This window comes from Haliotis rubra, unplaced genomic scaffold, assembly GCF_003918875.1.
Source record: "Haliotis rubra isolate DU_JTF1 unplaced genomic scaffold, ASM391887v1 Scf200, whole genome shotgun sequence".
NCBI classification, from domain to species: Eukaryota; Metazoa; Mollusca; class Gastropoda; order Lepetellida; family Haliotidae; genus Haliotis; species Haliotis rubra.
The window spans coordinates 187,744-215,498 of record NW_025766004.1 but is presented as its reverse complement, the minus strand read 5'-3'; the positions used below and the strand labels follow the sequence as shown (position 1 = coordinate 215,498).

The 27,755-nt window shown below is 41.2% G+C and overlaps 1 protein-coding gene across 1 annotated transcript; it reads right to left on the bottom strand.

The window, feature by feature from the left end:
- Positions 1-400: 400 nt before the first annotated feature.
- Positions 401-21,439, bottom strand: LOC124275641 (nucleoplasmin-like protein ANO39). Its single transcript, XM_046711245.1, has 10 exons — positions 21,296-21,439; positions 19,664-19,761; positions 19,228-19,350; positions 18,306-18,402; positions 17,300-17,463; positions 16,663-16,710; positions 9,128-9,211; positions 8,531-8,549; positions 1,650-1,706; positions 401-531 (listed from the first exon to the last, which is right to left on the bottom strand). Exons 1-7 carry the CDS (start codon positions 21,324-21,326, stop codon positions 9,182-9,184), a joined length of 591 nt encoding a protein of 196 aa, XP_046567201.1. The 5' UTR covers positions 21,327-21,439; the 3' UTR covers positions 401-531; positions 1,650-1,706; positions 8,531-8,549; positions 9,128-9,181.
- Positions 21,440-27,755: the final 6,316 nt, after the last annotated feature.

Below are 27,755 nucleotides of genomic sequence, written 5' to 3'. Positions count from 1 at the left end.
TTACCACCCGATCCTGTCAGTCGCCTCTTACAAGCATGGGATGCTGAAGACCAATTCTAACCCGGATCTTCAGACAGGACAGCGTTAACAGCTATGCACAGCTATGTCGTCAATTTCAAATGGAATTTAGGTTATAATTAAGTACTCAAGCGAACACTTGAGTAGATCACAGCGTAAACACACGTAAACAGTAAAATGAAATGTGCTCGGTAATTTATACCTGAAATAAAGTTAAAGAACAGCGACCTTTGGAAAGGCCATATGGCAATACCCAACCACGACAGATTAACGAGTCGAGTGTAAGAACAGGTGTTCTTGAACTTTCTTTGACCAGAACATGTACAGTATTAAACGTAGAACTATATCTGACAAATCGATAACACTAGTCAAGAAACGCCTGCACGTTCCAGGAGATTTATTCCGCCCACCAATGTACACAGATTACTATAAATACAGCAGCACTTTAATACAGGGTTAGACGAGGAGAGGCTCTCATTTCTTGCCTTTTTTCACCGTCTTCTTCGCGGGGGCCTGAAAGTAGAAGTTGGGAGCTTAAGTCAACAGTGCTGACATGGGATGGAGTCATTCGGCAACCTTTCACTGTTTCCTCATCAACATTCATCGTACGTGACCATAGAAACAAAATCTAAAATAAAACTGCTTGGCCGAGGTGTATTTAAGTGTCGGGCTACTTTTAGACCATGCCATTTGTTAGGGAAACATTCCACCAGACTGAGTATACTGAGAAATACGTATCTCCATCATGATCTGAATCACCACGTCGCCGTAGAAACATGACGTTCTGTGTGAGAGAATTGACAAATAACTCAGAATGGACTGACAGTGTATTGTTTGATGTGAAATATGTAATCGAATGATAAAATTTAACGGGACCATTTCAAATATGCGTTATGGTAAAGAGGTCTGTCTTTTCATTTTGATCCAGTCGGAATTGTCAGAAAAATCGGATAGTTTATAGTTGCCAAAATACTTAATCTGTGATGTTGAGCTTCATTTGGCAAAGTGGATATATACCCTAATGAAAAGCGCCATTCTAAAAAGTACCACTCAAATTATAGGAAAGCCGATTTTTTTGTTCCAGTTAATAGGACTAATATGGAAGTCGGGTGTTCTGATGTGTTTGAGTAGTACATTTAAATCAGATTCCTGCTGAGAAATTATAGGGTTTTCGGTATTTTACTAAGAATGTTATTGTCTGGCATTGCTTGTGGATTGCGATCTAACGCTATAAACTGCGTTTGTCATTCGTGTCGTATTCTTGAATCGTTTAAAGCATCAGTCAACATTACAACGGTCTGTAAATAAGTCTCAGTGTCCGACATCTTGGTCATCGAACTGGGCAAATGTGATACGACTGACCGAGTTTGGTTTTACGCCGCTTTATGCAATATTCCAGCAACATCACGGCGGGGGACACCAGAAATGGGCTTCACACATTGTACCCATGTGGGGATTCGAACCCAGGTCTTCGGCATGGCGAGCCAACGCCTTAACCACTAGGCTACCCCACCGCTCCCAAATGTGATACGACGGCATGCATCAGCAAAGCCTGGTCGAGAAGCATGGGATGTAAAGACCAATCTTTTCCAGGATCTTCATTGATGCTAAACCAAGAAAATATTTAATACCTTTGAAGCTGGTTTCGCCTTCTTTGTTGCTTTCGAAGATTTTGCATCGTCTTTACCCTATTTAAAAGAGATTGAAAAAAAGTTGGTAATTAGGGCTGGATATTGCCCTGAATTTCATATTGTGATATACTGCAATAATTTAAGAGATATTGCAATATATAGAGTGATATATTGACTTGAAGGTTTCTGCCAAAGTGCGTACATTATAAATTCATAATAGCTCTCTGCGTGCGACATCTTCTCCGTTGCTGTTACACCATACTTTCAGGCTCCCCGTACCCATTGTGTATGGCTGTATGCCAATCGTTTACAGATAAATAAAATAATATAGAGCCTTAATGTGGAATATGTTGCACCAACGTTTTGCGAATATAATGATAAAGGTAATAGTATAACATGATTTTCATTGTCAGTGTTGTTTGCTTAAACAGAATGTGCTTCAGTGCAGTATGTACTTATTGTTACTGTATGTGATTCATTCAGATTCAATGTGTTAACATGAACTATTGCCAAATGAAACAAAAACAACATTTAGTTGAACTACTTGGGATTTAAATCGCATGTGATCTCCAATAGCTAAGATGACTGGAATGTCATTTTTTCTAAGACTCAGGCCTGTAGGATAAATTGACATCATCTGCCCCATTATGAAACAAACAAAAATAACAAAATACTGTGAACTGTGAAATGCTCACTCAGAGCAAGAGGCTCTACTAATAAGTCCAAATAAAAATTGGTCCATTTGAGGCCACTTAATTCCTCCAAATTAAACCATTCAAACCCACAAAACGTCAAGTATTTGGTAGACTATTTGGCAATTTTGGAGCTACTTATGACACTTCCACTTGTAAAATGTTACATAAAACCAACAGAAATAAAAATATATTTGGCACTTTTAAAGCATATTTGTTTGCTATGGAAATCAAGGGCAGATAATTCATATGGAGCTAACTCTGGATGACCCAATATAGTGCAGAATCTGAACCATATCGCGATAATCGTATCGCGAGATATTGTACCAGTATATACCGGTTTACCAGTAATATTGCACAGCCCTATTGGTAATGATGAGTCTAGTTAAACGCCGCGTTTAGCAATATTTCAACAATATCACGGCGTGAAACACCTGAAATGGGCTTCACACATTGACCCATGTGGGAAAATGGAAAATTACGTTTTCCACAAGACAGACAGATTTTGACACTGGTGAAGCGGCCGCGATATCTTGTAGACATTGGTCAAACAGGCAGCTAAGTCAACAAATGTAGGTAAAGCAAGGTTCGGCCATACCGAGACGGGATTTACAAAGTGTTTTATGTCACTTTATATAGTATTTCAGTCGTAGCATCAGACATGGGGTAATTGTAATTTGTAATTGTAACAATGTAATTAATTACAAAAATCTATGTAATTGCATGTAATTTGTAATTGAATGTTCAAGATGTAATTTGTAATTGTTATTTGACTTATTAATATCTCAATGTAATTGAATTTTTCAAATACTTTTTCAATTACATATAATTACATCTTTTTTTTATTTTCATCAGGCAACCCATGCAATTATATCCTGTATAATGAGGACAAAGTAGTGATTTTCAATTAGATGCTTGCCGTCTGTATATACTCTAGCAGGTGTTAAGTTTTGAAAGATTTGAATGTCTAAGCCTTTGCAACTATCACCATCTGAACATTTGTGAAACAAAGGGAATCAGTAACGCATGACTGAATGTAGGTTAGTATTTGAGGATATGGGGGATTAACTTTACTATTAGTCAAGTTCCTTTCAAAATGGCCTCTTTAGTTTATTTCTCATAGGATATGATATTCAAAATCTTACTGAACTGTAGTCCTATTTTTATAATCATGAAATGTAATAAGCCATAAATCTAAGTTGACAAATCCTTTGGTATGTTAATGTGGATTATGTCAGATAGAGAGACCGGCAGATTTTATATTGTAATGTAGGCCTGTAATGATGAGCCACGATACAGTATGCCTAATGTAACAGTGGTGGACAAAGTGCTTTTTGCAACAAGTGATGATAGGTGTGTACTAGTATTTGATAAGCCCAAAGAAATATGCAAAAGAAAAACCTGATCAAATAGTGTACATTGTAGATTTAATATAATTTTGCATTTCACTTTTTGATGACAAAAATGTGAACTGGATTTAGTGACCAGTGTGTACCAACATCTATATCTTGTTGATTAAATGAATACAGAAATACATCTGTTTTGTTCTTGTTTTAAAAAAAAGTAATTTGTAATGTAATTAATTACATTGGTAATGTAATTGTAATTTAATTAAGTACATTTTAATTTAAGGTGTAATTGTAATTGAGGAAAATCAAAGTAATTGTAATTTAATTAATAACATTTCAAAGTAATTGAACCCATGTCTGCATAGCATTGCTTGTTAACTTGTAGAAAAGCACAAGCATAAATGAGATGCAAATCGTTACCACTTTGGTGAAACCAATGAGAACAGGTGTGGCGCTGACAAGCCAACAAACAATCAGGGTGAAAAGATGTACAGCACTAAAGTTTCACCAGGTTGGAGGAGGGTAAGTATAGTCTTTCGCCGCATTTAGCAATATTCCAGCAATATCAGGAAGGGATGCACCAGCTGGGCTGTATACATTGTACCCATGGGAATCGAACCCGGGTCTCTGGCGTCACGAGCGAACGCTTTAATCACTAGGCTACCTCTCCTAACCAAACGGGAGGAGGGGAAGCATCAACATGAGTGAGGTTTTTATCCACAGTGGTCCAATAACATCCAGCCTGAAACTGCTCACGAAGAATAAGCATGACACTCTTATCTGTGTGGGAAATCAGACAAGGGTCTTCAGTGTGACAGGTGTGACAAGCCTGACTCTGTAAAACGATTAACCCGGGCCCATCTAATGTTTCATCAAAATTAAATGGAAGCCAGAAAAAAATAGAAATGAGATAACAGTCAGCTTCTGAATCTATCAACTGTGCCTTTTTGTCCTATTGTTGCTTTTTAGGGACATACGATGTATTGTAAATGTCACCTCAAATCCATTAGAAACGGTGGACTGCAAGACACGTTTGCTAAAAAGGCCCTGGTTTTGTTTGTCTTTTGTCACAGCTGACGTTGATCGAGTCCATGATCCCTGTAAACCTTGTCTTTTTCAGTTATATTTTTAATATAAAATATAACAATATATTTTTAATATAACTGCAGACTACAACAGACAGTCTATTTGTCTCCGATAAATATACAGCATAAAATACTTTGGTTTTTACGAATCAAGTAAATGACGCTTTACTTTCGCGAACATCAGGTGTCACAGAATTTCAGTGATCCATTCATAACTTTCACTGCAATTTATGCCCAGTGGTATCTCTTTCATTGGGATATGTGAAGCCCATTTCTTGTGTCCCCAGCCATGATATTGCTGGAATATTGCTCAAATCGGCGTAAAACCACTCTCACTCTTTCGTTGGATAGGACTGACTCACTGACTGAGTTTGGTTTTACGCCGCTTTTAGCAATATTCCAGCAACATCACGGTGGGGGACACCAGAAATGGGCTTCACACATTGTGCCCATGTGGGGATTCGAACACGGGTCTTCGGCGTGACGAGCTAACGCTTTAACCATTAGGCTACCCCACCGCCCCTCGTTGGATAGGAGACATTATGACGTTGACTTTTATAGAGTGTGAGTGAGATTAGTTTTACGCCGCTTTTAGTAGTATTCCAGCAAGATCACGCCCGTGTACAAGAAATGGGCTTCACACATTGTACCCATGTGGGGAATCGAACCAGGGTCTTCAGAGTGACGAACCAACGCTTTAACAATAAGGCGAGTGAGTTTAGTTTTACGCTGCTTTTAGCAATATTCAAGCAATATCACGGAGGGGACACCAGAAACGGGCTTCATACACTGTACCCATGTGGGGAATCGAACCCGGGTCTTCGGCGTGACGAGTGAACGCTTTAAACACTAGGCTACCCCACCGCCCCTTTAACAATAAGGCTACCCAAAGTCGCCAACCTATATTCTACGAGTGAATGAGTTCAGATTTACGCCATTTTAAAGCAATATTCATCCAAATCACGGCGGGAGACAAGAAATGGGCTTCACGCATTGTACCCGAACGTCGGGAATCGAACAGTCATCTGAGTGACGAGCGAACGCTTAAACCACTTAGCTACCCACCGCCCACCATTTATTCTATGAAGACATTCACAGTGTGGACATCTATTTCAGGGTGCTTAAATTATTGCAATATGTACGTTAACCTGTTGGAACATCAATACATGCCTGAGGATCGCAATCAGTGACATGTCAGGAGCGGATTGAGTCCCAGGGGTCGCGGTTCCTGATCCCTACTACATATCTATCCGCACGTCCCACGTCAGACACGCAGGGAGGGGGTTAAGTAGGGGTGGTAATGAACTTGACGAAACTTACCACAGCACACAAAACCAGATAGCCCATTGAAAAAATAAATGAAGTAGCGAAGCGCGACAGCTACCAATTAACTGTGTTGTGACAGACTTAGGGCTCACAATGCCCTTGTAAGGCGCGGGTGGCTGGAGTACTGTCGCTCGTCATTGGACAATGGAAGCAGATTAGCAGCGATTGGACAGGGCCTCAGACAGCATAGGAATGCATGTTATAATCCTGAAATGATATGCAGAGGCAGGCCCAAGCCACGCAGACTCGGTCTCAAAGAGGCAAGACGCTGGTCAAACGAGACGGACAATTGCCGATGATCAAAGGACAGATTCCAACATGGCAAACACCAGTTGAAATGTTGATAGGGATTATCTCATAGTTTAGTACGGCTTCACCCTGTCTGCGAGTTGTGACTATTGTTCCCTGCCAGCGTTCTCGTGTTAGTAAACCTCCCAAAACCTACACCACGAGTTCACCCCTCTACCCGACCAGGTGTCTTCCTATTGAGAAGGGTTCGCGGAGGTTTGATTTTATTATGCGGGTACAATCCTATTCAAATGGCCGTTTTGGCTTCAATGATCGGTAGTTTTATATGTCTCTAACCCGCCGTGACTTGGGGTGGAGTTCACAGGTGGCCCCGGAGGAATCCCATTGGAACCCTCTATGAAGTGATCAATTATATTCACAAATAGGCACCAATGGAAGGTATTACCATTCAATTGATAAACATTCTCAAAAAATGCGAACATGACCTACCATAAAAGTCAGTCATACGGCTTTCAGCCCATAGTGCAATAATGTGACATCAACGCCATGTCATTGAGCTGGAGAAATATTCCAAGAACTTAACTTTTGTCAGAGAAACAGATACAGATATGCTAGTTGGGACCATGTACAACTGTGTCGCCTGTTACTTTTCAAATATACCTCTGGAGCGTATGACTCAAAACGATTCTATTAATCATATTCTATGAACTAAATACCGGCAAAAACACGATCATACGGTTGTCTGTTTTGATCAATACGTCGTTGTACGGTTGCGTGTCACAAGCGCTGGAAGAGGCAACGGCCGCCATTACCTTTGGTACGGGCACACTAACCGCCAGTTCAGCGGAATAACTGATTTTAATGTAATTATAACGAAATAAATCATCCCTCAGGCCACGTCAAAATAATTGTTAGAAAGCAAGATGCGAGCAGATGGATGAAAGTGGGACTATTTTTTAGCTACCAGAACACGTTGCGCCCCGTTGTTCGCCACGCCAAGCTTCATAGATAAGTAATATTTTATACTACACTGCCGTTGTCAAATGGCGGGTGTATAACGGCTAACAATGCCCTGTTGTCTGCCCTGACGATACCGCTTATCCGATTAATGCACCAACTGTCTCTGTGGCACGTGCTTCCCCTCTTATTCCCATTAATTCCCCATCTTCCAACAATTACATATTATCCTTCATATCAACACCACCAAAGAGAATAGTGGGGCAGGTTGTGCAAATCAGTATTGAGTATCACAGACAGGAGAATGAGCGCTAACAACTCCGACAACACCAGCGTTAGGCAGGGTATGATGGATGGGGTATGATGGATGAGGTATGATGGGTGGGCTGATGCGGGGGGAGGGGGCATTGACCCACACCTGTCTCACTATCGGCCCCTCCCATGACGGCTGAGAAAACATGACACGGATATATACAAAATCAAAGTTCATTCACTTAATCCTCAATTCAAGATTTTTTTTATGGCGAGATTAAAATCCTTTCCATCTGCAGGTAGGGTAATTACATTTCGATAGGTCAAGTGAAATGGAGTTGACGTCGCGTTTGAGATGATTGCACATATGTAACGTGCAAAGGTGATTTTATGTGTAAAAATGTACCTGTGTTCGTGTCATGCATCCTGTACGTCTGTCTTTGTATGTGCGTGCACTTGTCCAGTTTAGTGCTGTGTCACCATTCGGAACTTTAACATGTATAACCCACCATCACCACTTGTCGACTTGAACCTGAAGTCCTTGTTTTATTCCCTTGAGCAATCTGGGTAGGATGACGTATCATCCCCTTAGGCCCAAAATGAGTGAGCATGGTTTTTATGCCGCTTTTAGCAATATTAAGGCGAGGGACATCAAAAATGACCTTCACACATTGTAACCATGTGAGGAATCGTCTTCAGCGAGACGAGGGAACGCTTTAACCATTAGGCTACGCTTTAACCACCATTAGGCTACGCTTTAACCATTAGGCTACGCTTTAACCACCATTAGGCTACGCTTTAACCACCATTAGGCTACGCTTTAACCACCATTAGGCTACGCTTTAACCACCATTAGGCTACCCAACCGCCCTGGCCACAACATGACCACGGATAAAAGAGTGAGGAGTCCAACAAGCACCATGATCCCAGTTGGTTCAATCAATGTCAACTCTGAACCAGAAAAGACTCACCTTTTTGCCTTTCTTCTTTCTGCAAACAAAGTAAAGTCTCACATCACCATTTGTCACCAAGACAAGTATAAAGAGAGGGATACGAACATAAATATTTACAACGATTGGCTTCCCATATTTGCACCATGAAAACTCGTCTCAATCTAACTACAACGTGCACTGGGACGCTAGCACCGGGCCCGACATACAATGTCGATTATGTTCAAAGATAAAGTGCAATACAGGCCAAGTCAGAATGAATGATATCATATGTGCACTGGACCATAAAAACAGTGGTCGATAGCTGGAGCAATGGAAGCTTCCCCCTCTGTATACATGTGCAATGAGTTGGCTTGGTATAAAACCTGGTATTCCTTGGAGGATGCACCTTTCAGAAGTTTACCAACTTTCCTGAATCACTCGAGAACAGGTACAGTGTCAGCATAGAACCTTGTAGCAGAACCTTTCTGGCATGCAATTGATGAACTCTGCACAGTAAATTACAGGGCTAAAAGACATCCCTGTCCAATCATCACTTGCAAGAATCGCTTTACCAGTATGGCTAAACCGTCAGTTCCATTGAAAGCTTACAATATACAGAAAAACACAAAACATTACGTTTTCTCCGGTGTTTCCTCTTCCTCATCTTCGTCTTCCTCATCATCGTCGTCGTCATCGTCGTCCCATGTCTTCTTCGTCCTCCTGCAAGACCACAAACATGTACTCATCCACACAACATGTGCTTCATTAAATAGCTGTCACATCCGACTGAACGAGTGAGTGAGTATGGTTTAACGCCGCTTTTAGCAATATTCCAGCAATATCACGGCGGGGGACACCAGAAATGGGCTCCACACATTGTACCCATGTGGGGAATCGAACCCGGGCCTTCGGCGTGACGAGCCAACGCTTTAACCACTATGCTACCCCGCCGCCCCCCGACTGAACGAAGCAAACTATGCCTAATATCGCAGTGATGTCTTTGTTTAAAGAGACCAGGTGAGAGTTTGCATACGAGTTAATAACAGTACAGGTCGGCACACTATTCTTCCCGGAACCCCTGTGTATGTGATTGTATGAATTCAAATCCAGATAGCATTTTGACCAAACAATTTTCAGTCGGCATTAATAGGACCTCAGCCCCTATTGGGTTGCACTGTCCATATTTAGATAAAGTATAATGGTTCCTGCTGCCTCTGCGACTATGGATATTATACGACAGTCGTGATGTATATATTTTGGGAGAAGGTTACCTAAGTTGAGATAAATTGTGCCCATCCTTTATTCGTGAATGTGTTTTCATCAAAATAGGGGACTTTCCTGTCCCGGATTCTCAATGCTGGTTTACATGTCAAAATGTCGATATGAATAGGTGACACGCCAGTCAACGCTAAACTAAGGATGGGATTCATACCCTACCTAAACTAGGGATCAAACCGTGGAAATCGGAGGAAGCAAACACTTTGACCGCTAGATTACCATATCGTAATAATACACCTTTAACACATAAAACGTGATTTTAATAATGTCAAGTATACATTTAAATAGGAAAATATATGATTATCAGAGGCTGAAAAGTATATTATTGCGAACCCTTGGTCATAAATCCACATGATGAACATGTCAACGAACAATCGAAGCAATCTGCCCCGTCATGGCGGGCTTGTGATCTAGTGTGATGTCCAGGGCCCCGTTTCACAAAGCTCTCGTAGACCTAAGATCTCGTAACTTTTCTCGCAGCATTCGTACCTCCTATACTGTAACATAGGGAGTTTGAATGCTACGAGAAAGGTTACGAGATCTTAGGTCTACGAGAGCTTTGTGAAATGGGGCCCAGGAGGGTTACACTGTAGACAAGACCCCTGAGCTCAACTTACTGGGGTCGAGTTGCCAATTGGACTTAGAGGGGACAGTAATTGGTTTAGATGACCACCTGGAACCATTCGGACTGAGTGACCCTAACGCTAACTGTACTTGAACACTGTAGAAGAAAGCGGGAGAATTCAATATGGCCCTTCATCAAAGTTCTTACGTTGGGTAGCAGTAGTCTGTCTATTATAGCCAGTGCTTAGTAGGTTATACTGCTTATATTACCAGCGAGGGATCATCTGGACTATTATCTAGTTATACAGAGTAACCACGCGATACCAGGTTTAGTCAGGCCTTACAGGTGATGGATGTATTCTACTCAAAATAAGTAGAAGACCACCGTACGTATTGCAATAGTTATGAGTGAGTGAATTTAGCTAGGGTCTGCTTTCAGCAATATTATAGCAATATCACGGCGGGGGGCACCAGAAATGGGCTTTACACATTGTACCCATGTGGGGAATCCAACCAAACAGGGTCTTCGCGAGCGCTTTAACCACTAGGCTACCCCACCGCATATACTACTACAGTGACGTCATTGCTGGGAGACCCATGAAGATCCGGGGTAGAATAGGTCTTCAGCAACCCATTCTTGTCATAAAAGGCGACTAACGGGATCGGGTGGTCAGGCTCGCTGACTTGGTTGACACATGTCATCGGTTCCCAATTGCGCAGATCGATGCTCATGCTGTTGATCACTGGACTGTCTGGTCCAGATTCGATTATTTACAGACCGCCTCCATATAGCTGGAATATTGCTGAGTGCGGCGTAAAACTAAACTCACTCACTCATTGCTGGGAATTATGATGAGTATGAATGATCGAAAGACTAACATAAATTCACCATTAACCCCCGCCACCCATTCATGTTTATAACTGTAAATAAATTATTTAATTTCACGGAAAACAGTATCGGATGATTATGATACATACACTTAACGATACAAACACTTAACGATACAGACACTTAACGATACAGACACTTAACGATACAGACACTAAACGATACATACACCTTAACGATACATACACTTAACGATACAAACACTTAACGATACAGACACTTAACGATACAGACACTTAACGATACAAACACTCAACGATACATACACCTTAACGATACAGACACTTAACGATACAGACACTTAACGATACATACACTTAACGATACATACACTTAACGATACATACACCTTAACGATACAGACACTTAACGTTACAGACACTTAACAGACACTAAACGATACATACACCTTAACGATACAGACACTTAACGATACAGACACTTAACGATACAAACACTTAACGATACATACACCTTAACGATACAGACACTTAACGATACAGACACTTAACGATACAAACACTTAACGATACAGACACTTAACGATACAGACACTTAACGATACATACACCTTAACGATACAGACACTCAACGATACAGACACTTAACGATACAGACACCTTAACGATACATACACTTAACGAACGATACAAACAAAATGACATGTTTCCAGAGCGGTTTCCAAGAAAATTAGAAAGGACTACAAATCGAATCTCCAGCTCGACATCGTAGCGTCAACACCGTCTGATTTGCTTAAACAATCCAAACAATGTCAATAAACAAATAAGGCTCTTGTATACCACCTATATGGATCAGCCAATTCTTTCATGTGACTAATTTGTCACATCACGACAGATAAATTCTAAAGGAAAATAGACAGGATGTTCCTTGACATCTTTTGATTAGTATATCAGAAGTGACAAGAATTTTGGTCACACAGAAAACTGACACTGGGGTGAGGTCACCCAAACAAACCTACTTTCCTCAGAAGGTCAAAGCCACTCAAAGTTAAAGGCCTTGAACCATGCTGAAAGAGGCTACGTCAATAGCGCGAACTTGTCTGGCACAGGCAAACCGACACAGGTGTGAACACACTAATGCTGTCACATGTGAGCAAGATGGTGTCAAGATTGGTTAAATCGCCTTCCAATGTGTCAAAGATCTGGGGCCTTACAGTGATAGGGAATGTTCCGTCAACAAGCCCCATAATCCCTATTTACAAAACAGTCTACCTTTGAAGACTTAGGATCCGACATCACAGAAGAGTAGGAGTTATGAGTTTGTCTACCGCTTTGTCTCGATTCTAATCACTTCCAATAGATCAGTTCAAGGCCTCATTGTACAACTTTAGCAACACGGTGTCGGACGTACTTGTCATATACCACTCAACCTTTGCTAAGAATATTCCTTTTCTGTGCCACCCATCTGCTGCTACCTGCTGGTAAATTATATTGACTATCTCGAAATGGCTATGAAAACTTGATTAGGGTATTCATTTTAAAATATTCAAGTCCACGAACGTAAACAAGAATCTGTTTAAGTCACTTGTGAAAGCAATTTCATAGATTCCTTGATCATACTGAATAAGGAAATGAAATCCATGCGTCCTATTCGTGTAGACAGTAACTGAAAGTTACCTCACGCTTACTTGTGTTTTGCCCCGCTTTCAGTAATATTCACACTATGCGTCATTCAGTAAATAATCTAATCTGGACCAGACAATCCAGTGATCGACGTCATCAGCATCGATCTAAGACATCGGGACACGGTGACATCCATCAACCAAGTCAGCAAGCCTGACTATCTGATTCCGCTAGTCGCCTTTTATTACAAGCATGGGTTACTGAAGAACCGGATGCCCAGCGTGGACACCGACTGTACAGAAGTGAGTCATCTCCGGTTGTTAGTGTCATGAGCACAGGTAAACACAATTGGGGTACCACACAAAGCAATCTTACTATGTAAGCCCCTTTGGTGAGGACGTAAACTCTCCAGAATCTACGTGGGTAAATGTTACGGAAATCGTGCACGATGCTACCCGTTGTAAGAGGCGACTACGGGATCTGGAGGCCAGGCTCGCTTACCTGGTGTCCAAATTGCATTGATCCATGTACGTGGTGAGAACCACTGGATCGTCTGGTCAAGCCTCGATTATTTAAAGACGGCCGTCATAGTTGGAATCTTGCCGAGTGCGGAGTTCAACAAGCAGTGAGTGTCGTTTTACACCGCTTTCAACAATATTCCATCAACATCACGGCGGGGGGACACTAGAAATTGGCTTCACACATTGTACCCATGTGGGGAATCGAACCCAGGCCATTAGGCTACCCAACCGGCCTCGTTAAACCAGACCGTGCGCGATGCATATGAAGTCTCTCCGAGATCATGGATGTTCACGCTAAAACAAATTCACGTGTTAATAGCAACGGTAAGACCAACTGAGTCTGGTGAGTCATGACCTTGAAACGGTCACGTGTGTAGCCAAACCCTTGAGTAGAAGGGCATACAAACTTCACCAAAGGCCAGGTGTTACTTTAATATTGACTACAAACTGCATTAAAGGGAACCCATTTTGCCAAGAGCCTTTCGTCAAATTTACTTCGAAAGAACCGATTTATTAATGGACCATAACACAATTGGTGTGATAAAACATTTGGGGTTTCTTCCTTGACGTCCTACTGAGCAATATTCAAGCTGTATGACGTATTTGTGTATATTATCAAATTCCGGGCCAGACAATCCAATGATTGCTTTGATTTCAAAACCTGAATCACTTGGCGTGAAGAGTGAGACACCAGAAATGGGCTTCCTAAATTGTACCCATGTGGAGAATCGAACCCGGGTCTTCGGCGTGATGAGCGAACCCTTTAACCACTAGGCTAACTCACCGCCCCAATACTTTCGGAGATTGAACTAGCTGTATTATTTTTCTGTAGTGAACATGTAGTTTTTTTCTGAACATGTAGTAGAAGCCTTCAAGGCGACATCCCATTTGATTATCAATCAAGCCAATTAATGGATTGTCTGGTCCAGACTCGATTATTTACAGATCGCAGTCATTTAGCGCTGTGTTAAACAAACACGGTCTATAAGACGTCTAAACATATTTACTCCTTAAAAATATAAACCCTTTTAAAAAAACATGGCCTGAGTGAAGTGAGTGAGAAGGGAATTAAGCCGCACTAGTGTATCAGCAGCTTGCGACTCTCAGGTCGCATTACATCGCCGCCAGCAGCCACAGAGTTAATCTATCAACATCTGTTCCGGGGCTAATCGGCTTTTCGGGCCATATTTCCACCTGTAATCTCAACCTACCCTGTTCCCCTAGCCCGTCTGCTGATAAACACGAGAAATAACCCAAGGTGACAACATAAGGATTGGGGTTTCACTTGATTGAAATTTTGTCCAAATGATAGCACTTGAATCTGATCCAAAAATTCAGAAAATGTAGTACTAACACAGTATGTTGAAGTAAAGTAGTGAAATCAAAGCCTCACATAAATCTTGTTTCATCTCAAGCGTCTGTTTTATACACTGCCCCCGCCACCAAGGACATTCCTCCATGCTGCGGGCGTCCTCGCTCGACAGGCAACAGTTCGGCAACATGATCTGCTTGATGCTAGTAGCAATTTCTCAAATTGACTAATTAAAAGTGTTTCATTTCACTGATGACCATAAGTAACAATCTTAATCGTGACTTAACAAAATGAGCCGAGGTATTCTGGGTCTATTAAGTATGTGTCGTGCAAGATTAGCATGTCTACTTAAAAACACAGAAAAATTTAACAGTGCTGACAAAAGCAGACGGTTGGGTGAGATCGGGTGAGATCGAGTTTAACGTGGCGTACAAGATTATTGTACTTACATACCAACGTGTACTTGTGTGTGGCAGCTTCTTATAATCGGGACTAATGTTTCATAGTGATTGCCCATCAAGACAATCGCAGTTTAACATGAATACCCCACTCAGTTTGGTGACAGCGAACCAGTCCTTGTTCTGTTCCTTTCATGGCAAGTACAAGGCATGGTAACAAAAATTATCTGTTAACGTCTTTCAGTATGACGCAGCTGGGGATTCCCCTTTAAAATTATTTCCCAGTTTTTAACTATAAATAACTATGCAACTGGAAACAGAACAGTTGGAGAAAGGAGTGTTTCTGTTTAACCCTGCATTGGGCAACATTGCTAAGGCACGTAAATGATCTGACCAGACAAACCGGTGACTGAAAGCAAGAGCACCGATAAAGGCTTTATTTACACAATGTACCCATGTGGGGAACCGAACCGGGCCTTCGGTGTGGCGTGATGAGCGACCGCTTTAACCACTATGCTACCCCACCGCCCCCGGATGACAATGTCGCCACCTGATAGTCTGTTCAGGATACTGGGCACCAGTCCAGAATGCCCCAAGATAATCTCCAATGCTTTACCATGTACTACCAGTCCCAGAGTTGCCATCCTTTTGGGGGCCTGGGGTATCAATATTCTTCCTTTATTAGCGCATAGAGGGAAAATTTTGTTAGGTGCTTCCTGTTGTCCGAAGTTAAGTCAAAACAATCAGCATCATTACAAGTTCTGTAAATTGAAAATAAACCAGAAGAACCAATGGCTGACAGCATGAACAGTCAGCACAGCCATATCCTGTAGTTCATCATGTTTCCTTAACGCCTAGGTCATCAAGGGAAACAAAGTCGAACCTCGTAATACTGTCCCAATCAACGAGTTTCCCGTTATTTGAAGCACCTGTTAACTTACCCCAGATACCGATACATCCCCCACAAAAATTCTACCAGCGCGAGTGATATGAAAATAGCCTGCCAATTGGTCTAAGGGTAAAAGTTGGTTCGGTGGGAATGTGTGGGGCAGCAATAACACTAGTGTTTGGTTATGTAGGCATAAGTAAAATATTGAAACACTGACTTTCCAAACAGGTGAGGCAAGAATCTAAATCACGTGTCTGACAATGTGTCTAATTTTCAGGTTATACATGGTCCCAGAAGAAAATTGCCCTACCATTTTTATTGTAGATTTATTGTTGAGTATGTTTAAAGAACTACTATTGCCGCATTGCGTGGTGCCTATTTCAAGTTCTAGACGTAATCAATTGCATGTGTGAAATTGAGACATCGTGTCTTTCTTCAGGATACTTTATAGGACAGTTTACCTACATCATAAAATTCAAGGCAGCAAGAAAATGACTTCAGTGAAACCTGCCTGACTGTCAGTATGTGTTGATTAAACAAACTTCTATATTTTCCTGAGAGTGAGTGAATGAGTTCAGTTTTACGCCGCACTCGGCAATATTCCAGCTATATGACCATCCGATCCCGTTAGTCGCATTTTACGACAAGCATGGGTTGATGAAGATCAATTCTAACCTGGATCTTCACGGTTATTTTCCTGAGAACACACACACTGCAACGACACACACTAAACTTACATCGTCATCGTCGTCTTCGTCCTCAGCACTCACTTCCATCTTTCCTTTCTGCAAACAATTAATATACAGCATCAAAGGGGTTAAAACACGGGGTGGGAGATTTTGCGTTGATTTCTCACGTGTTAGTTGACTGGCACTGGAGTGAGTAGTTTTACACCGCTTTTAGCAATATTCTAGCAATCTCACGGCGGGGAACATTGTACACATATGGAGAATCGAAACCAGGTGTTGGGCGTGACGAGCGAACGCTTTAACCACAAGGCTACCCCACCGCCCCTTATATTAATAAGATCAGGCCCGTTCAGAAAACGTTCATTATGCCATATGGAACGCAAGTTTAAGTTTAAGTGAGTGAGTGAGTTTAGTTTTACTCCGCTTTTAGTAATATTCGAGCAATAACAAGCCGGGGGACACCAGAAATGGGCTTCACAGATTGAACCCATGTGGAGAATCGAACCCGGACCTTCGGTGTGACGAGCGAACGCTTTAACCACTAGGCTACCCCACCGCCCTTGAGTTAAGTAGGGACACTACGATCACATGAGGGCCACAACAGTTTTGTGGAACGCTGGTGGTCGCTAATAAGACGTGGTTAAATCCCTGAACATTCATGGTCCAGCAAATGACATGAACCAACCTTCGTCTTTGCCGTTGTCTGTGAGCTGGCCTTCCTCTTCTGGGACTTCTTCCCCTTGGGCGATTCTTCCTCTTCATCTTCGTCATCATCTTCCTCGTGTTCGATGTCGTCCTCGGTAAAGAACTCGGACTCGTCTTGACTCATGTTGTGTTCGGGGGGAAACTCTGGAACAGGATTACAGGAGACGGGCACATGTTAAACAGGTGGCTTAATGTTGCATCACACATGATTTGCTAAAGACGTGTTTTCGTCTTCAGTTTGCATCCTGGTATGTCCACTAAGGTTACTGACTACTATCCTGACGTGCATAACACGATGCAGAGACGCCCTCAATCTGTACTTTCAAATAACAGGGGTGGAAATAACTTTAAAATTGCTAGTGTACTCCGGTACAGTGGAACATGTAAAATCACTTGCCCTGATCATTTTTTCACTATACCGGCCGTTTTCTTGTTAATGTTTTAAATAAACAACATTATTAACATTGGAAAGTCAACTGGACACGGGTACAGCGTGATATACAAATTTGCTTGCCCGACAGAAAATAGCACTGGACTCGGACGTCGGGCAATGGGTTATTTTCACCCCTGAAATAGGTGCTATCATCCTATGCAAACTACCGTGACATACCCAGTATCGCGTCCAGTAATATTAGGTATCGAAATATCCACATACGATCTATTGGTATCATTAAATACTATTGAAATGGTGGCAAAACATGGCACTGATATGCCCACTATCGGAGTCGATGTGACATACCAACTATCCCCATTATCGGTATCATAACATACCAACTATCGCATCGTGACATACCAACTATCGTATCGTGACATACCAACTATCCCCATTATCGGCATCATAACATACCAACTATCGCATCATAACATACCAACTATCGCATCATAACATACCAACTATCGCATCGTGACATACCAACTATCGTATCTGACATATCAGCTAACCCAATTATCGGTATGACATCACAACTCTCGGTATGTCGACATACCCACTAGATGTTGTCCACCTATGTGTACCGGCCCTGATCCTTCAACCAGCCGGAACGTTGTGCTACAGGCGCCGGCAAAACTCAGGTCCATCGTTAACTGAAAAATATCCATAACATTTTAAACAACTACAAATTATGTAATGTGAGTTTCGGTTGTTTTGTGGGGTGGGGTTGTTCGGCTTTGTAATCAACTACACCGATTTGAATTTTTTTTTAGAATAAATGCTTTGACAGAAGTAATAACATCTGCGCCGAAACGTATTTACAAGCGAACGATAAAAGTTCAAATCGGCAAGTGAAAAAGGACGCTGTATGGTCAAAGGGGGACTACTCTAATTATACGTTTGACAGTTCTGATTTTGTTGATAGACCAACTATTCATACATCTACAGCCGTCTACATAACATGGAATCATGATATGAACACATTTTGATGCATTCAGTGGTGGGTAAAAGCTGTTATTAAAGCTACACTGAGCAATATTCCAGATACATAGTACTATATAGTCTTGACCAGATAATCCAGTGACTGATGTAGTGTACGACAATCCACGATGTCAGTGCACAAAGACACGTCATGAACCACCGAGCCTGCCCAACGGAGTCAATCCGTTATTAATTCTATCCAATATTGTTTGGGCATATAATAATTCAAGCCAGGATTCCACAATGGGGCGGCAGGTTTTCGGCCTTTAAGTTAACGAAAGCGGCCCTAAAATCTCTACGTTTTGTGAATGCGTGTTGAATACATTTTTGTCTTTTGTTTATGGCCGCCTCAGGAATGAATTCAATGATGGCGCTTTTAAACGACTGAGCACATGACGTTTACCCGTTATCAAAAGTGTCATTTTTAAGTCAGTCAAGCAGGACTAGCTACAACCTTACAAAAATGTTTTGAGGCCTTCATTTTGAAGGAAACTTACCGTTTCCTGTCCTCCATTCCGTAACGAGAACAGTGGTTGTTTGATGTCTTTATCTTCAAAACTCTTCGTCTCCACCTGTACAATGTTCAGTTCTCCTTTCACCGCCTCCGCTCCCAGGACAGACTGAAACACGCGACTCCATAATAGGAATAAATCTTAATCTCAAATATCACATTTGACAGTACCTTCTAACGCCGTTTTCAGCAATAATCATTGCAATACCACGGCGGGAGACACAAGAAATAGGGTTCACACATTTTACCCATCGAACCCGGGTTTGGGTGTGACAACGCTTTAACTACTGGCCTAACCCACTGCCTGACAGATATGTACATATAGTACAGCAGTAACGAGTAAACTAAATGCAATAAAATACTGACATTCGCATAGGAGATAAGCGAAAGATCATGAGTCAGGATAAGGAAAAATTACTGACATTTCTGAGGAAGAGGGTGTGGACGAGGTAGTCCGAGTCTTCCTCCTCCTCCTGAAAGGACCATGTTTGGCAGGGGGACTCCTTTGTCAGCTGGCAACCTTTGTCAGCTGGCAAATTTTCTGTGAGAACAGTTCATCCCAAATAATCACAAGACAACAATTTAATTGATTAATTTTCATTTAGCGTTAGGTTTAGGCTGTATCCCCGTAAAGACAATACATAAGGATTAGGTAGTCTGGCTCGGTAACTTGGTTGATGCCTGTCATCGTGTCTTAACAGACCAATACCCAAAATGGCAATCATTAGATTGTCTGGTCCAGACTCGATTATTCACTGACCGTTGTCATACTGCTGGAATATTTGATGGTAACCACCATTTGAAGTTGAGAGAAAAACATGTTTGGGAGTCTTCTCAATACAGTTCACAACCTGTCTCTAAAGGCAACTTGAATCAAACCCACCCATTTATAGATTAATATTTCAGCTGTGTGACGGCGGTCTATAAATAATCGAGTCTGGACATCATGATTATCGATCTAAGACATGCATTAGCAATGTGAGCGACTCTGACCACTCTTTCCGTTACGTCTGTTTAACGCCGAACTCAGCTATATTCCAGCTATATGGCGGCGGTCTGTAAATAATCGAGAGTGGACCAGACAACCCAGTGATCAACAGGATAAACATCGATCTGCTCAATTGGGATACAATAGTGGGTCAACAAAGTCCAGCCAACCCTACTGCTGCTTTGTACAAGCATAGGTTGCTGAAGACCAATTCTCACCCGGACCTCCAAGAATCACACATAACGGGGGCATGGGCTGATGGGGAAGATTTCTAACAGGGATGACCGGATAAACGGATGACTTGTCAGAACAAAGTATGATGATTGTATGTGGTACGTGTATTTTTGGTTCTTGCTTGCAGATGGTTGAAAGTGAAAAGTGGGAACCAAAATCAAGACAGAATTTAAAGTAATTCATTATCCAGTTATAATCTGCAAAACGTGTTTCTGAAAGAAATGTGTTCAGGCTTTGGTCAAGCTTGAGTTGGATTTCCTTCCGTTCCCCAACCTTAACCTTAACCCTAACCCTAACCCTAACCCTAACATAAACTTTGGACTTTTAGTCATTTTGTGAGTTCTCTAGTAATTGTTGTGTTAAGTTTTGTTAATAATTTTAGTATATTTATAAATATTATTTGGGATCGGGGAACGACAGTTTTGTGTATTATGTGTCACAAAACGTATTATAACTTTTCAGAAATCTTTTAAAAAATGAATGACAAATAGTGCTTTGTTTACAATATTCGTTTTTAAGATTGTAGTGTGTAGAAGTTAATTCATCAACAATCCCAAATAGCACGTGTCCAGTTTTTATTTCATGAATATGAAACAAGTAATTAATACATATGGCAGACCTTTTAGTCATTTTAAAACTCTCCAAACGACCATTTTAACTCGTCCGACATGTTTAATTTGGGCCACTGGGTATTGGAACAGGGCATTTCACATGCCACTCACACGCACAGTTATACCACCCAGCAGAGATCGTTTAGAAAGTTCAGTTGGAAACAGTTTTGAACTCCTGAGGTAATGTATCACATTGTATGCCTTAAACAAAACTATCTCACCCCAGAAATATTCCTTTGCGTCCCTTTCCATGTCTACTGGCGTGCAACAGGTGACCGACCAAGCGCAATCTTGTTGCGGGTAAAAAGAACGTTTCACGAGAATCGCGCACGAACTCCACGAGAAATGTCCACGTGACTCGAATACAGTCAACGCCTGCATAAATTATGATGATTACACAAGTAATGAAAAGCAGTGAATTTTGAGGGGGGAAATGTATATTAAAGATTATGATATTCCATATTGTTACTTGAGGAAAAAATTGTGTGTTTGTTTATTTGTGTCTGTTGTTTATAGTAGCCCTCATAAATATTCCAGCTATATGGCGGCGGTCAGTAAATATTATAATCGAGTCTGAATCAAACAATCCAGTGATCACCAGTATGAGCATCGATCTGCGTAATTACACAGGGTGGAAGCGCTGTCCACGCGAATAGTGGAGTTGCCCCAAAAGCAACTCCATTTCCTCGCTGGACAGTGAAAGAAGAACACGTGGCGCAAGAGTAATGTTACGTTTTCCCTCGCATTTGAATAATTTTGCAAGTATTTCAGGTTCTGCCATTTGGCAAAAGGACCTAGAAAGTTAGAGATCTTTCTGTAATTGCTTGACACCCTCTATATTTATTGCAAATGCGCTTTAGGCGAGGACACCCTCCTGAGTGTCGAAAGAAAATGATCGTTTCAACACGAAATATGACATCCTCATCAGCAGACACACCCATTTTTGCTGCCAGTTCTTAGATATAGATACTTTAGGTCTTCATTCACAGTTTAGGCTTTAATGCATCGGTAATTTTTCAGTTTTCGTCGAAAAATCAAACTGTACATTTTACATGGAGTTGTTTTGAAACTGTCCATTGCTTTGAATGTTTACGTTGAAGTAACTGTCCATATAGTTGCATGGATTTTAGAGCATTAACTGTTGAAATCCCACAGTTGTTGATACCCTTTTCCACAGACTTGGCAATGGAAACGGTAGTTGTTGTGATGGATCCCCTTACATGCAGTCTGAGGCCAAATGAAGACTTGTAGAACTTGCTGCATATGTGGCAGCGGTCAAACCGAAACATATGAGTCTCATGAACCAGACAATGACCTATTTTTCAGCCGATCTGAATTTTCTCGTGTGAAAGTGAAAAGAGACACTACAGACAACTATGGTTACACTAAATTCCAATTCCTTGTTCCATAAGACATTGGTATTTACAAATGAATTTTAATTCTAAACTTTAATAAAATCGTATTTCTATATTTTGTGGCTAGGTTCAGGCAGCATGACGTTAACTAAGACCAGGTACCATATAATAGATTATTATATGGTCTCTGCTAAGACGTCACAGACTGCCCCTGTTTGATGAGGTCGTAAAAATGTTTCATAATTCATCTGGTTCACTGGTTACACCTGTTATGTGTTCTTTGCGCTTATCAAGTGTATTTTTGTACCATACAATGTGATTGATATAATATCAAGTGCGTACAAGACCGCCAAACTTTTCTCGCGGCCGAGCCTCATTTTGAGATTTCCACGATTTCCGTTTGTCAGAGCACGTTGTACGACAGAGTACGGATTAGAAGGAGAGTAGTGTCCAATATACAAGTGATTAGATGTATCAAATAATACTGATTAATATTTATATATCCAGTTGAATGAGTTGGTCTTAAAATTCTGAACTGGTTATTGTACTGAGTGCGCAATAGGACGGCCCCAGTCACCAGGAAACGAGACTGTTGTGAAATCAAAATTTGTGTCAAAAGTGTACAATTTTATTTTATAAGAAAGAAAATTTGACACATTCCTGAATACCAGAATGGTATTTATCAATCAACTTCAACACAGTTTTGACTGTCTTCGTAAGGAGGTCTGCAGATAAAATCGGCAAGTTCATTTTCACATTAAATTGTGTCATTTGGATTTCTGCTTTATTTTTTTTACAACCGTCTTTGACTTGTCCATATCGATGTTGGTGCCACCGGTGGGAACAAAGGAAGTCATTATTGTATTTGATTTCGCACATTCAACATTGGTTAGATGTCCCTTGGTTTTCAGATGCTTAGTGATGTGCTTTACCCGAATGTGCAATACTAATATCTGAATGGTAGTATGAACAATGTACATACTTTGGAATAACCTGGTCTTGGTTATTCCTGGGGTAGATGTATATTTGTATATTTGTTAATACACTTCTGATCGTACATGATTTTGTAAAATGTTTGAATCCTATGGCCCATATGAGCCCGATGAACGCTCCGCCATGATGCCACTGGTTGGGAAGCAATCGGATAAGATGGGTAGAAACCGGGCAAATACGCGGGAACCCGTCGATAGGGACCGGGAATATATGCTAATCAGATTACTTTGTATTTTCACGGCATCTACCGAAGTACTTGATCTATATCTATCATCCAATAAACATACATTACGGTCACGATTTTGAATAAATTAACTTTCGGTTGTACGCGCGAAAGTGACTTGAAAGGGAGATCACTCTTGTTTAGTTTCGTTTTGATGTCGTGTTTACGCTGGCAAGTAAAGCTGAAGTGAAACGAATGCATGTTTTCTTTAAACAAATAAATATGTGTTTTTATAGGTTTGCATCCAATAAATCCCAGTCAGGGTACAAACTGCAATGAGGGTGTACAATCGTACTTGGAGATAAAAAATCGTAATAAATACGCCAGGTAGGCAGTAACAAACATTCTTCTTCACAACAAATATCTCTAGAATAACGTTTGATGACCTGACGGTTAAAACTAGAAACTGTCAACTCCTGGACAGTAAAATTACAACACAATGGACAGTTTGTTTGCTAAACGTGAACAACTCCATATAAAATGTACAGATTGATTTTTCAACGATAATTGAAAAAATACTGACGCATTAAAGCCTAAACTGCGAATGAAGACCTAAAATAACAATATCTAAGAATTGACAGCAAAAAAGGTGTGTCTGCTGATGAGGATGTCATATTTCGTGTTGAAACGATCATTTTCCGCGATCTTGTCTCGATACTCAGGAGGGTGCCCTCGCTTAACGCGCAATTGTAATAAATATAGAGGGTGTCAAGCAATTACAGAAAGGTCTGTAACTTTCTAAATCCTTCTGCCAAATGGCAAAACCTGATATAATGCAAAATAATGCAAATGCGAGGGAAAACTTACCATTACTCTTGCGCCACGTGTTCTTCTTTCACTGTCCAGCGAGGAAATGGAGTTGCTTTTGGGGCACTCCACATTTCGCGTGGACAGCGCTTCCACCCTGTGAATTAGGATTCGATGACATTCGTCAAACAAATTCGTCGAGCCTGACCACCCGATCCCGTTAGTCGCATTTTACGACAAGCATGGGTAGCTGAAGACCAATTCTAACAAGAGGAACACATTAAACGCTTGTTGGGAAAATTGTTTTCTTGTTAAGCAATGCCCCGGTCTCCTCCTGCGAAAGTCTGTGGTGTTGTTATAGAATGTTCAAACCTCCAGATAACTGGTACCCTGGGACTGTTATCTCAAATAATAACTGTTCCACAGGAATTAGTTTATCATTTTTAAATTTAGATTTAAATCTCTTCCTTGGATGATCGTGGCTTACACCATGCAAGTGTCAGTCGTTTAAAAAGTGTTTCCACTTGCCCCAATGGCTATCTATCGATGTTCATGTTGTTAATCACTGGATTGTCTGATCAAAATATGATTATTTACAGACAGGGCGTAGCCAACCATTATTAAAAACAGCCCGGGCTTACACATGATTGTGAGGGGCGGTGGGGTAGCCTAGTGGTTAAAGCGTTGGCTCGTCACGCCGAAGACCCGGGTTCGATTCCCCACATGGGCACAATGTGTTAAGCCCATTTCTGGTTTCACCCGCCGTGATATAGCTGGAATATTGCTAAAAGCGGCGTAAAACTAAACTCAGTCAGTCAGTACACATGATTGTGACTAAAAAGGTTGGGCAAGCCCTCAATACTATCTAAATATAAAGCTTTGCAACCTATCGGGCTTGCACGATAAAAATGGCTTTTTAAGCGCCTGACAGACCGCCGCCATATAGATGGAATATTGCTGAGTTTGGCGTTAAACAACACCAACCAAACAAATGGTTATCCTTGAAAGATGCAATCCCTGCACACGGTTACCTAAACCATTACATGTAAAGTCCACAGTTTGTTGTAGGGTGTTTATAAAATACCAGTCTGGCTGCTTTCTCCCCATGTATTTCGTGAAATGTACATAGTGTTGGCGAAAACTATTCTTCTCAGCGCCATTTACAGCAGACGACAGAAAACAGAGTTATCTCCCCTGGTCTAATTCATACTGAAAATGTAAATATCAGGAGATGTAGTCTCACATAATTATATCGAGCTGGAAAGTAGCAAATACAATGTCTCGATCCGCTGTTTGGAGGCGGGACCAAAAATATACCTGACACGTAAACAGTAAAAAATATAGAATAGGATTCAGCCATTCAGAATTCGACATTCATGGTAAGATATGCAGGATATATGATAGCATTATCTTGACAATCAAATATAAACTGAATTGCTGACCCTGCGGTGCTCCAGATTGTTAGTCCAGTTTCGGGGCGGTAGGGTAGCCTAGTGGTTAAAGCGTTGGCTCGTCACGCCGAAGACCCGGGTTCGAATCCCCACATGGGTACAATGTGTGAAGCCCATTTCTGGTGTCCCCCGCCGTGATGTTGCTGGAATATTGCTAAAAGCGGCGTAAAACTAAAGTCAGTCAGTCAGTTAGTCCAGTTTCCATAATTTCAGTCCGACATGAAGTGGTTGTGGTAGCACTGACTGCTGCGTTTATTGTTTTGCATGCAAAGTTTGATTTTTTAAAATATTTTCCATTCCCATCTGTTTATTTGACTCATCCGTATAACCAATGATAACAGCGAGTGAGATGTCTTTAGCGCCGATTTGGACAGCATTTCAGTCATATCACGACATACTTTCTTTGAGTATAATTTTGAGTGAGTGAGTTTAGTTTTACGCCGCTTTTAGCAATATTCCAGAAATAACACGACGGGGGACACCACAAATGGGTTTCATACATTGCACCCATGTGGAGAATCGAACCTGGGTCTTCGGCATGACGGGCCATAAGGCTACCCCCGCCCCGAGTGGCATTAAGAAGTTGGTGTAATGAAGATGGGGGATAGTTCTATGGATGAACAACTTCTATAATAATAATAATAATAATAATAATTTGTAATAATAAACAATCCAGACATAAAGCCTGCTCAAGGAGCTACAAAATAACGTTAAGAGTCTGGAGTAGAGGTTTGAATTTGATAGGAAGGTAAGTAGAAAGTCAGATGCATTGAGAGAACAGGTGTTTTTTGAGTCTTGATTGGAACAGCTCGAACGTGGGACAAAGTTTAACGTCAGATGGAAGAGTATTCCACAGCACTGGGGCGATGTGAGAGAACGTCCTGTAACCACAGGATTTTAGTCTGTAGGAAGGAACTGTGAGTGAGTTGCGGTCACTGGAGCGAAGTTGTCGAGCTGGTACATATGGAGTAAGTAGGTCACTAAGGTAGTCAGGGCTGGTGTTGTTGAGGCATCTGTATGTAATGCAGAGCACCTTGAACTGTATTCTGGCTCTGATGGGCAGCCAGTGAAGTTCTCTAAGGATGGGTGATATATGCTCATACTTCCTGGTTTTCGTAATGATCCTAGCCGCTGTGTTTTGGACCATTATTACAATGTTGCAATAAAAGAGGCAGTGGGATAGCCTAGTGGTTAAAGCGTTCGCTCGTCACGCTGAAGACCCGGGTTCCCGGGTCTCCACATGGCTACAATGTGTGAAGCCCATTACTAGTGTCCCCCGCCGTGATATTGCTTGAATATTGCTAAAGGCGGCGTAAAATTAAACTCACTTACTCACTTATAATATAAAGTTGTTTATTCATACAACTATCCCCCTTGTTCATAGCAGCAGCCTTGTGTCGGGGTGAAAGCCCGAAGCGATGCATCGGCATGTGTTCCAAAACCCGCGAAGATCGGTATGTTTAACACTGTGATTGTGAAATCGTATCGAAGGTCGATATATCCCCTACTTCTTCTGAAAGAAATGAAAAGTAACAAAAATATGTAAATGGCCTAATATAAGATACTGGATTACACAAACTTGCAATAAAAAAAACGATATAAAACTTCAAATATTTATTCACTGCAGTGGATACTACGACCTTCTGTTCATCGTTTCACGATATATTGTGACTTAGAAATGCAATTTTAGTTTTGTCCCTAAAGGTCATTGAACAATTGCTGAAGACAACCATTATACACAGGGGGAAAAGTTACTAAAAATGGTCCTATTTTATTATGAATCTGGCATGTTGTATTAGAATTGAACAATATCAATGCGTGTATTAACTGGTACATTTAAAGTAGATTGAATGTAATGCTTTACGTCCAGTTGACAGCCAAATGCATATATACCATAAGAAACATATTTGGG

Coding starts and splice junctions, on each gene's coding strand:
- LOC124275641 (XM_046711245.1), bottom strand. CDS start 21,326: ATGGAAAGGGACGCAAAGGAATATTTCTGGG. Junction 19,351..19,663: donor ACACCCTCTTCCTCAGAAAT/GTCAGTAATTTT, acceptor CGCGTGTTTCAG/TCTGTCCTGGGAGCGGAGGC. Junction 9,212..16,662: donor ACGAAGACGACGATGACGAT/GTAAGTTTAGTG, acceptor GTGGTCTTGCAG/GAGGACGAAGAAGACATGGG.